Source organism: Callorhinchus milii, unplaced genomic scaffold (assembly GCF_018977255.1).
Source record: "Callorhinchus milii isolate IMCB2004 unplaced genomic scaffold, IMCB_Cmil_1.0 Scaffold2, whole genome shotgun sequence".
In the NCBI taxonomy this organism is placed as follows: domain Eukaryota; kingdom Metazoa; phylum Chordata; class Chondrichthyes; order Chimaeriformes; family Callorhinchidae; genus Callorhinchus; species Callorhinchus milii.
The window spans coordinates 21,402,498-21,417,844 of NW_024704743.1; the positions used below are offsets into that span (position 1 = coordinate 21,402,498).

General features: G+C 37.9%; 1 protein-coding gene across 3 annotated transcripts in view; it reads right to left on the minus strand.

The window, feature by feature from the left end:
- The window catches only part of LOC103176279 (rho GTPase-activating protein 21), a 107,816-nt gene that overhangs the window by 9,131 nt on the left and 83,338 nt on the right, over positions 1 to 15,347 (minus strand). For all 3 annotated transcript variants that reach the window (XM_042346779.1, XM_007889718.2, XM_007889720.2), the window contains 12 exons: positions 11,970 to 12,266; positions 10,613 to 10,677; positions 10,203 to 10,339; positions 9,204 to 9,346; positions 6,932 to 7,087; positions 6,757 to 6,835; positions 5,388 to 5,461; positions 5,204 to 5,293; positions 4,555 to 4,680; positions 4,401 to 4,442; positions 2,955 to 3,060; positions 467 to 498 (listed from right to left, as the gene is read on the minus strand). In XM_042346779.1, the coding sequence (XP_042202713.1) occupies positions 467 to 498; positions 2,955 to 3,060; positions 4,401 to 4,442; positions 4,555 to 4,680; positions 5,204 to 5,293; positions 5,388 to 5,461; positions 6,757 to 6,835; positions 6,932 to 7,087; positions 9,204 to 9,346; positions 10,203 to 10,339; positions 10,613 to 10,677; positions 11,970 to 12,266 (1,347 nt within the window). The remainder of the gene's footprint in view (positions 1 to 466; positions 499 to 2,954; positions 3,061 to 4,400; positions 4,443 to 4,554; positions 4,681 to 5,203; positions 5,294 to 5,387; positions 5,462 to 6,756; positions 6,836 to 6,931; positions 7,088 to 9,203; positions 9,347 to 10,202; positions 10,340 to 10,612; positions 10,678 to 11,969; positions 12,267 to 15,347) is intronic.

A 15,347-nucleotide genomic window follows, 5' to 3' on the forward strand; every position in this document is an offset into this window, starting at 1 on the left:
ATATTTGAAAAGTTATATATACATCACTGTTCAGAAGACCATTTTAATACCATGTCCGCCTTAACAGGAGAGCTGCAGGAACCACAGTGCAATGACTGGAATTAGGCCAAATCGTGATTTAGACTTTAGGTTCAGAGCTAAGCCCTAGTTTTCAACATTAAATCACATCTGTTATTCTGTTACAGCAGCTTCCTTAGGGCCCTAAAATGATTGGTTTCAGTTTTATTTTAATATAAAACTTGCTTTGAAAATCGTTTCCCTTTAAAACCGACAAAATGTAAAATGAATAGGCACAAAGTATCTTTCGTACATTTCACAAAACGTGATTAAGATGTAAAATAATGCTAATGCATTACTTAGTAGGGCCTATTGTTTTTAACACCTTTACAGTTCACTTGTTCTGTATATATACTTATATTTTCATGAATTGTGTACAACATTTTATTAGAAGCTCTTAAATTCTCACCTTAGATTTTGCTGAATCACTAGTGGTCGAATCTATAAGAAAGACAAGAAAGATGTCATTAAATTGATTGTTACATTTAATCTGGGGCATAAATATTCATTGTAGCCAAGACTAAAAATGTAAAAATCACAGGAAACTATATGACTGCAATAGGCAATAGAAAAGGGCACAGCGTGGAAAGTCAGAGCTCACTGAGATGAAAAGCAGCACAGACAGCCACCACCATGAAAATATGCTGTGAATTGTGGTTATAACCAGCTCAATGAGAGGGATGGCAAAGGGACCTTATTCTCTTAAAAAACTAAACACAATTAACAATATCTAATTAAACAATTTACCTCCGTATTCATCTGCCAAACTCAGTGCCTTACATTAATTCAAATTAGTTTGCATCGCTTCCTTTAACAGTAGGTGGACACTCCTAACCCTGAATACATTGGCAACTGCCTATGAGAGCTTCACAAAAAGTATATTTCACTGTAAGGGACTACAATATTTACTAGCCACTTTTCTGAAGTAACTTACGAGAGTTGCTTTTAAAAGACTGCAGAACTAAAATAATGGCATGGAACTCAAAAGACAAAAAAAGTCATATAATATATATTCCATTCGAGGCACATTCAATTATGTTAGTTGCAATCATGTTTGAGGAACGTCAACAACACTCAAATTTGATAAAGAGAAGGGAGCCGTGATGAAATGTAGAATGAAAGCTGCAAAAACAGATTTACTATGGGGCAACAGCAGAGGCTAAAAAAAAAATTATGAGAGGGGGCAGAAAGGGGCTAGCCAGGTAATCCAATTGAATATGTATTTTTTTTAAAGAAATTGATGAATATTTTTAAAACTATTAATATAAAACTACTCCTGCATTGCACTTTGCAAGGCTGTGAGATAGACTGAGAGCCAAGCCCCCAGCCACACCCCTTTTGAAACATGGTTTATGCTACACGACTATAAAAACTAGATGACCATACCATGCTATTTCTCCTCAAGGTCTGCTTCAGAAATGATAAGAAACAGCAGAAATACTTTAAGAAAGTAGTATTGGTCTTTTTAAAATAATCATAACAGCAAATTTACATCACAGACGACAATTTTCCATTTACAAGAAACGGGGGTTTCTGCAGACAAGGCAGCTACAATGAGGGCAACAATCGTCCTTCTTCCTACAGTTCCAGGTGTCCATCAGTGACATCACAGAGTCCATCAGTGACATTACAGTGTGATAGACTCCTCCAACTTCGCCTGTTTCAAGATCAGTATTGTGTAAATGCTGGAAAAAACCCTTGAACATTCAAGACAGGAGCGACGCGACAAGTAGACAAGTTTGGGAAAAGAACATGCTGGGTTAGTTTGACGGTAGGTAGGACAACAAGCTTCAAGTAGACAGACAACCTCCAAACCCAGCCTGGTATGATGATATTCCGAGTAAAGGCAAGAGACAAAGAAAAGGGCAGGTGGTGGGGGGGTGGGGTGGGAAAGCACAGTATAAACATGTAAGAACTTACCATAGTAAAGGCAGAAAGTACAAATTATTGTGCAGTTCCAACACTTGAAATTATAGAATACAAGCACAAGAACGTGCACACGATAGATGTGGAAATGGGAATTAACAATTGATTAAAAACAAAACTATAAGCTGTTTCAGATTCAAGTGCAGGTTAGATACTGATGTTAACATCTAAGAGGCCTCTTCTCGTCCTGCTCAAAGTGTATAGCACGTCTTAGAAAATACATATAATGCAAAACATTTTTGAAGTGCCCCATGCATTCAATTCCTTTTCTATTCCATTTCTATTGGATTCAAATACTGTGAAGTCTTGGCTGGTTCAAAACCAATATGATTTCACTGTTTAATTGAAAGAGGACTGGAAAAAAAATTAAATAACTGAAAACTTAGAATATTTTTTAAAAACCCAGCCAGAGTATATCAACAGTTATATTACCCGACCAGTACATACACAGCACAATCCACATATCAGACAAAGTGTAACAAGCATAAGCATCCAAATCATCAAATCAGGGCACGTCTCAACATTTCTTAAAAGTAACATAAAATGGACAAAATCGGAGATTCTTACTGAAAACAACACTAAAAAGTAACATCTTTCTCAGTATATACAAATATTTTAAACGTCAGTATCCTAGTAATGATCTAGGTTCCTGAATACATGACTACAATAATTGATTATGATTTTAAAAACTGAGCACAATGTTTTGTTAAGAAAAACAGTATCTTTCAGCAAGATATTAAAACATTGGGTCTTTTAAAACACAAATTATAATTATGATAGCTAACAATTATCTTTGAACACCTTAAAGCACTGAGTTTATAGTCCTTTCATATGATTTACTCCGTCTTTGCAGGTTTGAATAGGCAAATAAAAGCATTTCAGTCTTGAACTGTCTACTTCTGTAAGAGGCTGGTCAGTAACAATGACACTGTCCGTTACCGCAATCTGCAGTGTCTTGTTCAGGCAGTTACCTGAAACATCTCCCGGAGTAGTTCCTGTTCTCCCAATGTTGGTTAGCAAATGATCTATGTTTGGCACTGGCTGTGTATCAACTGTGCTCTCTTCCTGGATTGGTGTCTACATTCACAAGAGTAAGAAGATCAGAACATTGCATTTGTTACGGGTGCAAAACACCCCACTAGCAATCTAAGAGTCTACATGACCACTACACCTCTACATTTTCTACTGGTACATTTTCAGCATATTACTGGATTCTCATCAATGAAATAGTCAAAAACAAATATCCATAATTACGTTCAGCTGTTATTCTTTCAAAGAATACTCCACATACCACGAGGAAAACTCTGTGTGGGTGGGGATGTGAGAAGAAATTATATTTTCTAGCCAGATTCCACATGACCTCTCATTACCATGTCTTATAGAAACCTTCACTGTCATGGCTCATATTTGGTTCTTTTGCCCAATACATCAAATTTTAGGATTAGACATGACAAATGATACCATTCCTGGTCAAATAAAATGGCACCAACAGTGCAAATATTAGAAACATACATAATATTAAGTAACTTGGAGCATACCATCAATCAGAGGCATTGATCACGGCGCTTTAAAGGTAGAAAATAGGAAAACAATATTGAACAGGTTCTCTCTTGCAAAATGATTCAGCCACTAGGTGGTGCTGCAAATTCACAAAACCCTTCTTAAAATTCTGACCAAATTCACAGGCCATAAGTTACCATACGGTGGCAGAGGAGACCCAGGAACAGTTAACCTAATAGTTTAGGCAGTGAAAGCTTTTTTTGTGAATTCACTTAAAAACTCTGAAACAATATAGTTTTAAAGCATCAAAATCAAACCTGACAGCATGGAATAAATACTTGAAGCCTGATCGTTTAGGATACAGTAAAGGAAGGTCATGTGGGTCTTAGCTGAAACATTAGAGCTATATAGTGTAACTGTTTTTAGCAGCTTCAAATCATACAATTCATCATTTACTCCCATAAAGAAAAAAGTGAAACCAGTACATTCTGCATTTTCAGAAAATGTTAGATACATTGAAAGATAACTTAATTTTCCACAGCACCTCATTTTTGAATACAAACACATCTACTCAGTGTTTAAGTGGTAATATTGTTGCAAGTGTCTGAATACCTAGAGCATTAATATCTTGCTGGAATAAGTGGCTTGTATCCAAAATTTCAAAACTGATGCATAACAAATGAGTAATACAAACACTCCTTTAAATTTTCTGATGCCACAATATTGTAGGAAGCCAGCTGGACACCACAGTAAATGCTTATATTTCCATTGTAAGTAAGCTAATGACTAGCGCTAACACAAATTGAAATCGCCAGGTAAAAAAAATGTTATGAAAGAATACTAAGTGGGGTTGAGAGCAGGTACGGTTTGGGCATTTTCACACTCCAATTAGTGTTGCAATTCTTATTGTTACTTACTGTTGCATCTTCATCACCTTCTTCAGTGAAAAACCAGTCATACTGAAAAATGTAAGCAAATCAATCCCAGTTATACCTTAATTGTCAAATCAAACAGACTGTAGTTAATGGATACTTCTAACATTCAGAAGAACGTGGATTAAAGAAAACATACATGCTGTATGAGGGTTTCCACTATTTTGTACTGATCTGGCATGTGAGTCACCATGTGTGTCATGTTGTCTTCTGATGTTCTGACCAGTGTTGGACCAAATACTATTGCCAGATTTCTGGGTTCCATCTGAGGGTATAAAGGTTTTTAATATTAAAATACCAGGCAAGTTGACGTACTACACTTTACTGCACTGCTGATCACCAGAATTACATATCGTGATTAAAGATAGGCAAAACTGTCAACCATTACCAGAGACACATATTATGAGATAGGATACAAGCAGACCTTAGAGTGTAGATTTTCATTCTTCTGTTTTCTACACAACTTTTTCAGTACAGATTTCATCAAAGAACGATAACAGAATATTGTTATGACACCTTCACACAAAATTCCATGACATCAAAGCTGTGTGCTCCGCCTGGTTACAATGCACACACATTAAGAATCTGTGCATGCTGTGAAATTTTGCACCATGAATTTAAAAATTTCAATAATAAAGAAATTTCAATATTTCTTTGTTTTACCTCTGAAAATTCAATAGCACTCTCTAAAGTACAAACATGAAATCTAGGACGGAAATAGATGCCATTGTAATAAAACATACGGTTGCACAAACATTACAAATATTAATGCAATTGAAGAGAAATACCTTGTTTTTCTCTGAGTTTTCCGCTACTGTCTTCAGATGTGCTGAAAGAAACTTCAATGTTTCATAGTGATGATCTGGCAAGTCTCTGATCTGAAAGAGTTATAGCATCAAAGTAGTTTTAGCATAAAAAAATTGAGGTTAATCAAATGCAAGTTCAAACCAGAAATCAGTGAATTAACTCTACCAATTTCTTCAAGGTCCTAAGTCTATCCACCGAATCTTCCTTTCTGTTGGCGTCTATGAAATCAGCATATTTGTCTGTAAAACACAAACGCGCCTGCTTAGAAAGTCAATTAAAAATATAATGATGTCAATTAAATAAGTCACGGCAGTTTGTTAGATGGGACCTGTCCAGCTAAGAGTCACCTATTTGTTAGGGCAAGCTTGGGAATATATCTAAACATCTTTGTGCCATTGATCAGCCAAAACTTTTTTTTACTGCAGAACTGCCCCACCCCACCCGCGGGTGTCAACTTGGAGCAGCTAAACTCAGGGAGAAACTGCTTAAGATGCTTTCCAAGGAAAATTTTATACAAATTATTATAAATTCTGCTATACCTAAAGAATAGGCATACCTTTAAAATATAGTACAGTAAAATTGACATAAGCCGTATCAGTCATAACAGTCATAACATTTAACATGACTTACACAAAACCAGAGTTGCAGGCAAACTGGATAAGTAGTAAAAAATCCAAGCTGGAGCTTGGAGTCAAGAGGGGTGGAGAACAAGGGGTGAAGGTGGGAAGATGACCAAAGGCACAGTCGAAGAGGAAGGTCTTGCGACAGGCCGTGAAGGAGGCATGGGAGGGGGTGAGGAGGAGGGCTTCCAGATGGAGTTTCAGAGGGTAGGGGTAGAAAGACTGAAGGCCCGACTGCCGATGGTGGAGCGGGCTGAGCAGGGGACATGGAGCAGTGATTAGGCAGTGACTTTACCTACAGGGCTATTGAATCAGCTCCAAAATGGTCTTTAATACCTCAAAAGCATTCATCCTCTGACATCAACAAAATGAAAGTCTGATGATAACAAAAAGAATGCCACATCACTAAGTAGCCTGTCTGAACAAGCATGGCTAATCTGTATCTGACCAGAGAAATATTACTGAAACAACATGAAATAAACAAAATGACATGAAAGCTCCCTTTATTCTTCCCCAAACCTCCCACTGTACCAGTAGGGAATACTTTTCCTGTACCATTTCCTGTACTAGCCCTGTCTAGCTATGGACTGCCAATTTTGTAATATAAAATGTGGAAAGATGAGATAAGTGTAAGAAAAATAAAAAAACAGTGCAAAAAAAATGGGAGGAGCAGTCCAGTGGGTTGATGCCCATCACACTGTGCTATGAAATTGTAAGCCTCAAAGTGAAACTAAATACAAACTGCCCAAGTACATCAGCTGGTATAATGGTTATGCCCACATGCTTCTCCCCCTAAGAAATATGGTTGACTCCTAATGATAGGAAAGTGCTAAATTCTTGACTGCACCAGACCCAAAAGAATGAAGTTTTAATCCTTAAATTGGATTAAAATGATGAACGGGAGACATACTTACCATTTGTGAAGAGAGGTTCAGGAAGCTTTCTGAAGAAAGATTTTAGTAAACTGCTGATAACATTCAGATCCCGCCATTTCTGTGGTTTGAAACAAACAAGTTAATTCCATTAATATTTCTATTTTTTAAAAACAAAATGAAAAGGCTAAGATCGAACAAGTCTTTCGTAACTTACATCATCTAAGATGTCAATATCAGTGGTTGCCTTGTTGAGTTCCTCTTGTAAGTTTGAGATGGCAGCGTTGTTTCCTGGGACTCTGTAAATTCCGGTGTAGTCAAGACCTCTTTCCTCAACCAAATTGCAACAAACCTCAACGATCAATGGCACAAACTAGAAGATAGAATATGAAATGCCCCTCTTATTAATCCTTTAAACTATGAGTGAATAGTGGTTAGATGAAAATGTATTCTGGAACTATTTTAAAGCTACATAACATGCATCACAAAAGAAATGGGACAAAGGTTCTCCTCCACAATTCTGCAAAGGTTGAGTTGCTCATCTTAAGACTATTATTAACAGATGAGCATCACATGGTTTGGCAACAAACACATCCGATTATATGTTCTTTGAATGGTCCAACTAATTTTTCTGGATGCTCAAGAGGAAACACTTACATTTGATATAGCCCCTTATCATGTCTTCAAGACGTCTCAAAGCGCTTCACAGAATATACGTTTCTCAGAACAAGAACCAAACCTCATCACCTCAAATTCCCTTCTCTTCATCCCCTTCAAAGTGACATTCTTACAGTATACCTCACAGCAGTGAATTTTGTAGCAGTGTTGACAAAGTCTTGGAATAAGTTCACATATTCAACCTTCATATTTAGGAACTTTTATTTTTTGGTCAAGGGGCAACGATTGAAATATTGCACAACATAAGGAAATAAATCAAGGCAAAAAAGTGTACAACAATCTGCATTACAGTGGGCCATTGTTTGTCCAAGATATTCATGAAACATCTGTTAGGGTCAGTAAGTACAGAACACCCCAGGCTATCCAGACGCCACGTATCTGGAATCCTAAATTAACAGGATGGGTCTGGAAAAAAATTATGCTATTCCACAAGATAAAAATCCCCCCCTCCACGTTCTCAAAGTTCCCACAGCCTGACCCTGGGTTACCCGCAAGCCTCAATGGAGCTGCATTCAGTCAGTGGCAAGTACAAAACTATTGTTAGGTTTTTGGGGTTATTATTTAAAATTCATTTTTATTCATTGTAAATGTTACTAGCATTTATTTTGACTTATTTTATTTATTGTAAATGTTAAGAGTATTAGCAGTTAGCCGGAAAATGCAGCTTGCCGGACTGGATCTCCCTGCTATTAGTCCGGTCAGCCTGGGGTTTAGTGTAAAAATAATACTAATTCGGCTAAGATACAGGAACAAAACACAATCGGATGTAAAAGGCATGTGTGAGGTTCAGATAATGATAATGTAATAACAATTCTTGAACTTGATACAGCAGCTTTCACATTGGGAGAATATCTCAAAGCGCTTCACAGGATTCGTTGTACAATATACTGACTGTGCCTTTTGTGGGTGATTTTGTCTTTTGTGAGCGCCTTGGGACGTCCTCCCGACGTGAAAGGCGATATACAAATATAATCTTGTTGTTGTTGATATCTGGTCAATTCAGACAGGTGGTACAGTGGAAAACGGTTAAACTAGACACATTAGGGCCGGCCATTTTGTCCCTTTTAAGTGGCGTCCGAGGCTAACCGCAGTTCTCTTACCTCTTCCTGCCCATATAGGAGTGACGGCACCTCCTCTCGCCCAGTTCCATTCACAACTGGACGGGAAGGGGACCAATTAGCGGCAGCTCCGAGGTGATTGACAGCCTGAAGCCGCTTCTGAATGGATGGGCTCCACCCACTCACAAGCGTCTCCAGGCTCATCAATCAATCGCGATTTAACTCCTCCCATTCCCTCACTTGTTTCTTCCCCATTGCTCCGCCTCCTCACTGATTGACAGCCTAGAGTCACTTGTGAATGGGCGGAGTACGCTGTCAATCAATCGCAATTCAACTCTTCCCCATCTCCATCCCGTAGCCGCCGGTGGCAAGTGAGAAGACGCAGCGACGACCAGCGAGGCATTTTGTCCAGAGTAGCTGGGGTTTTGTCCGAATTAACAGGTATATTTAAAACAGGTAAGAATACAAATGAATGAAGGTGAATTCTGCCTCAACCACAGTTCTGGGCGGGGCATTTCATGTTCTAACAACCTTCTGTATAAAATAAATCGCCCGTCGTTTTGTCCGATTTACCCGGCATCCGGCAAAACTGGGTTCCACTGTACGAATAAAATATTTTCCACTATACTTAGGATGACTCACAAACAGATTTTTTTTCTGTTTTTAAAAAGTGCTTTTACTTCAATGATTAGATAAGAATGTAAGATGTAAGTTTTTAAATTTGAAATTCCACGAGAGGAAATATCACCTTACCTTGTTGTTATGTGCAGGTGGACAGTCATCTAGCCTGACACCAAATGTTATACCAGGACATGGTTTCTTTTCAAACGTCTTCCTCATGATGCTAGGAATGCCTCTTCGCCATGTCCCCTTGTCCTTTGGCGGACTTGTGTCATCTGATAAAAGGTAAAATCTCTCACTGTTATGATCATATGATAAACAGTTATTAATATTAATCGCTGTTAGCCTGCCATTGATATAATATGTTCAATTTTGGGGACTCCAATATAGGAAAGATATCAAGTGATACGGTAGTATTAAATATTATTATAATAATAATCCTTGCATTTGATATAGCGCCTTTCGCGTCTTCTAGACATCTCAAAGCACTTCACAGAATATACTGTAAAGTGAATTGACTGTATATTTGTGGGCAAAACGATATTATTCACAAGTGGATAAAAACAATGCATACAATGATTCACTATAATGATACCAGGAGCGAGAGGTTTTATATTCAAAGGAAGACTGAAGGGACTGGAGCTTTTTTCCCCCTAGAACAATGTTTAATTGTTCTGAGGGGGAAGATTATTTATTATTATTGTCCCAACAGGGGGAAATTCTTTCCACTCGTTGGTGAATGAGTCACCAGAAGTACAGGTTCAAAGTAATTTCCAAACAAGCAAAGAAAGAGGTTAGCAGAATTTATTTTATACAGAGGGTTGTTAGAACATCAAACGCTCCACCTAGAACTGTGGTTGAGGCAGAATCCATATTAACTTGAGAAAAATGAGATAAATATCTGAAAAAGAGAAATCTAAAAGGAATGTGACTATTAAGAAAGTCTCTTAAGAAAGCCAGCACAGGCATGATGGGTCGAATGGCCTCCTATGGTTCTCTCTCTCATATGGCATCATATGAAGTTGATTGTAACAAGTAAACAGATGAGCATTTGACCTGAAATATTGTCATAGAACATACAATCCCATGAAAAGCCAGTATTAAACAAATGTGTTAATAAAGTAACTTTACTTATTAGTTTTCTTTCAAATTCTTGCTTTGGAGAATGGGGGCTCTTTGGATCATTTTTGGTCCCCAAGAAGGTTTGCCTAATACTGAGTGACTGACGGGGGGTTTTCGGAGAGGCTTCGGTCTTGCTCCCAGAAGAACTGAAATAGAAAAGATATAAGATCAAAAGAGAGATTTGGATGAAGACAGACCTTTGGCTCAGCCCATATCTCACTAAGTAAATAAACATTTGAAGAAACTGGATTTGTTCCCAACTGAAACCTTCCAGCTAACGCGCACGTCAACATTTCAGTGAAATTCCAACTTGTTTTCTCTTGCAACAGTATTATATATAGTTCGGAGGCAGTCAGGATGGTTTTGTGCGGTGAAAACAGACCTTAGAGACTTGCCTGAAACAGCAGTACATCACTTACCTCATCATAGTGCTATATTCTTTAATCTTCCTGCTAATTAAATCTCGGCTGGTAACCCCTGTGTCCTGCAAATTGAAAGAGCAGAGATGGGAATTAATTTTTTTTTTGCAAAAGCATAGAAGTGTGCAACAAGCAATAGCATCACGTTATCAAACAGTAACATTTACATGCAACATATTTACAAAATAAAAGTGTAACACAACTCTGAAGCTTTCAATGAGCTGTTTTCAAATGCAGACAGAACTTATCAGTACCGCAAGGAACGATCCAAGTTGCTGCATTTAAATTTCGGTTTTGTCAAAAACCAGAGCGTACATGTACAACGCTTGATCAGTAAGTATTCCTGTGGTCTTCTCTGACTGAAGTAATTGTCAAATGATCAGTTGCAGGCATACCAGCACCTTGTGGTAAGCTTTTGGCAAGGAAGAGACTTATACACAGACTTAATTGCAGTGCAACTGTAGATGTAATCTCTAAATTTGACTAAAACACGCAAGGAACTAATTGTTTTTTTTTGCATGCAAAACTTAGCCTACAATTTCGAAGTATTTTACTGTTTCAAGGTTTAAATCTCAGTCCACCCTCGCATTATTAATAATAATTCTTATAATTCATACAGTTCTTTTCCCATCAGAATGATGTCCCAGACGCTTCACAGGATATACTGTAAAGTGCAGTGACTCTGTTTTTGAGGGCGAACAAGCCAACCAATTCTTCCAGAGCAATGTAATTTATATAAAACTCCTAAAAAGTTGTCAGTCCCAGAGAAAAGAGCTCAATGACAAGGCACTGTCCTCTTGGGCCACAAGCAGGTGCTGCAACTGGTGGAGGTTGGGTATACATGCTCAGATGCATCGCAGAGACCTCCCACCCCATCCTGTTACAGGATAGGGCGGGAGGGAGGTGGGACAGGAGGCCACGGCACAGCCCTCCAATAGACCTGCGATGCATCGGAGCATGCACACCCAACCTCCACCGAGTGCCCACACAAGTCACAGGATAGAGCTATGAAGCATCTGCGATGTAAGACGTCATCTTAGAAGACGAGTTATCCAATTAATTTGACACTGTAAGTACTTACAAGAATTTCTAGAATGTGACTTGTTACGTGTTAAGTGGAGTGACAAGTAAAGTGGAGTCCATTATTAACATTTTGACAATATGGCATCGTAAGTGGCAGTGACAAGTTAAGCCTGTACCTAGTTATCAGGAGTTTACCATACACACATTTATATAAAATATGTAAAGTATGTGAAAGCATTATTCAAGCACTATTAGTGAGACAGATCCAATAAATGCCCATTAAGCTTATCAGACTGAAAATTCCCTATCCATTTTCTTTGTTCTTATAACTTACTTGGTCGTCAAGATTGCTGTTCTCTTGTATGGCCTTAATCCAACCCAACATATCCTCCCTATCTTCAGCCTGAAACAAATACTCGCATTCCGAAGTGGTTAATCGAAATACATGCTTCCGCTTGGTTTCACTGTAGGAAATGTCTATTAGGCAGGCTTTAATGCTAATTGGTTGTTCTTCTTCAAACTGGCAAGATGCATGAGAAGTCTTGTCCTTTTTGTCTTTGTGCAGGTACAGAGTGTGCCCCCGGAGAACCGAGTACATTTGTTTCCACGGCCGAATGCTGCCACCCACACGCTGCAGGAATTGAAAATAAAATGCAGGTTAATATTTGAAAATTTATAACAAATACAGTAGTATATTGCAGTTTTTGTACATTTCCATAACATGTGTTCAATTCTTTTATTCGCTCAAACGTAAATAAATAGTGATTCAAACAACGCAGCAAATCATTCACTCTGAGTGTATGTGAAAATAATTCCTCTATATTTCCACAGGTTTCTTCCAATTCTTCTCTTCTTTCCAATATAAAAATTACTGATTCACAGAATATTACAAACCCATTGTTGATTGTCTTTTCCTGTTATAAATCAATAAGTGGGGATTCAGAAAATGAATTAAATTCATAATTAGAATATTTAATAAATAGTTTCCTCCTTTAGATTGTACAGTTTAAAAATCAGCATTAAAAATAACTATGTTAAATTCCTTTTCCAGGCATAGAGCTAGATTTCATTGCAATCCATCTGTGATAGAAAATTTATACAGTCACAAACCTACAAATGCAAACTACCAAAACTAAGTTATTACATTTTATTTCATGCACTTCTCTTTAGGTCTCCTGTATCATACTATTTCACTGTTATAAATAAGTTATAAGTGAGTTTTTGAGATCACTGCTGGTTTAAGTCAATCCTATTATCCTGTAACAAGTTAGAGCACCAAAGTGCCACACCTGCTCAGATTTATTCATAATAATAATAATGACAATTTTTCTCTCCTCGTTCCTTCTTTTTTCTCCATTCTGGGCATAGTTTCAAGACTACAGGTCATCTTTTTGAACCTCACTCAAGTGGTCATAGTTTCCAGGAGCAATGGAAGGCTAAGCCTCATAGCCCAAGAAGCTCTTGAAGAATTGCTCAACAATTTAGGCTGTTAGTTGCTCTCAGATAACTGTCCAACAAATGAGAATTTAAATCAGCATTATTTATTGTTTTTTTCTGCCTCTATTTTATTATGCATCGTCTGTACGGATTCCAGAGCAAGTTGGTTCCTGTATGCTAAGGCGTCAATGATTGTGGTAAATTTAAGTTAGGTGGTTCTGACAATCTTGGCTCTCAGATGCTCAGTATTTTGCCTTAGGAATGGTTAATTGGCAATGTGTTTGCGAAAGTTAAATAAAACTGGTTCGTGCAAGTTCCTTAATATTACTGCATTTAAAAACATATCATCTCGAACAATGTTCATTAAAGGCGAGAAGGCAGTAAAAACAGAACTGATCCATTTTATTACTCTGAATCCATGATTGCACCAAACATACAACAATGCAAAAAGCTCTTTGAAGTTCTTTCCTTTGACCCTAGTCCAGCTCCAGAAATTTAACAGGCAGAATGGTGATATTTTCAGTGACCACTCTCCCAACACCATGTCTGAAAAGTCCTGAAGGTGAAAAGAGCTGAAATAGCTTTGAAATGGTGCAGAGAGCACCTCAGCCCTTACCACCAAGTTCAGAAAAACATTGGATGATGATATTTCATTCACCAGCTTTCCTTATCTTATTCAAGTGATAATTTAGGATTAATCTTGTGATATCAGGTCGTATCAAGGGCCTAAGAACTGTCAACTTGCCCTTTGTGCATACAACTTTCAGATAACAGGTAAACAAGACTTTCACCCTCTTTTAGTTTGGGATGAATTTAAACTCAAATATCAGAAGTGAAAGAGACAGTGCCCCATCCCTCAGTATTCAGTATATGAAACTGCTTTGCTGCCAAGAGTTTCAAAAATGGATTGCATTATCCAAATGTATTGATCAAAAAATGACATTCCTAAACATATTCAATTCCTTAAAGAACTGTATTAATACACGTTTTGAAAAAAACCTCCCTATTTCTGAAGAATAGTGTCTCCCAAACCCAACTGAAAACCCATGGATTTGCCCTTAGCAGGGAAATAGTTTTGAGCGTCTAAATAGACTTTCCTGTCAAAAAGCTGATCAGAACTTTTTCCACACTCAAAGATAGCAAATCCCATGGATATTTTTAGGAACAACTAAAAACACATTTTAACCCTATTCTTAAACAGAACATGGAATGTTTTTCACACCAATGCTTCCAAGTAATTAACTGCTCTATAAGCTTTAATGGCACATGAACAATTCCTTTTTATGTGAATAATTCATTTTTCTGTGTGCAACCCCACAATGTTTTCAAAAATATATGTAAACCCCTAACTATGTAACTCTAACAATGTCAGCACTGGAATTGGAACAGCATCACAAAAGAGGACTCTAAAACGTAATGAGCCTGCAGGAAAATAATCTGTCAGTCACTAATCTTGATGGAGTCTGGCAAGGTTAGTACCAACTCTGAGCAAAAAGGTTTTTCTGCCACGTTTCCTGCATCCATCTCTACCTCACTCTAAATTCTACCCAAACCCTTATCCCCGCCTTTGTCACATCCTAACTGGACTTTTCTAATGCACTTGTGGCTGGTCTCCCTAGCTCCACCATCCATAAACTTCAACTTATCCAAATCGCCGCTGCCTGCATCCTTACCCTCATCCCTTTCCTCGTCAGGTCCACTGGCTCTCTGTCTTTACATAGATTTATTTCAAGTTTGGCAGCCTAACCTACAAATTATACTTGAGCCTCTGCAATCTCTTCCTACCCCATTCCTCTTCTCATACTCCCCCACTCAACTAACTTAGACTTGCTGCATGTCCCCCGCCCTACTCACACCAGCTGAGCCTTCAGATTCTACGTCGCTAACATCTGGAACTACCTCCCTCAACTCCTCTCTATCTGTTTTCAAATTCTGCAATAAAACCTACCTTTTTGACCATGACTACGGTCACCTCCCCTTGCTCGGGTGTGTCGACTACTAAACATGATTAAATAGTCTGGCAAGGTCAATACTAATTCGGTACCTGGAATTGTGCAGGAATACTATCAGGACAGCCCAAGATAGAAGTAGATTTTATGGCTATATTAGCACAAGGCTTGAAACAATACATGGGGAAGTGAACAGGCATTTAGTTATCCTCTGAACAGTTGCTAAAATATGATTTCCAATTCCAAACACATCATAACAAGTCTGCTGTTAGTGATCAACAATTCTGATTCCCAAGTTGATTGTATCAATCTAAATATTAAAGTTA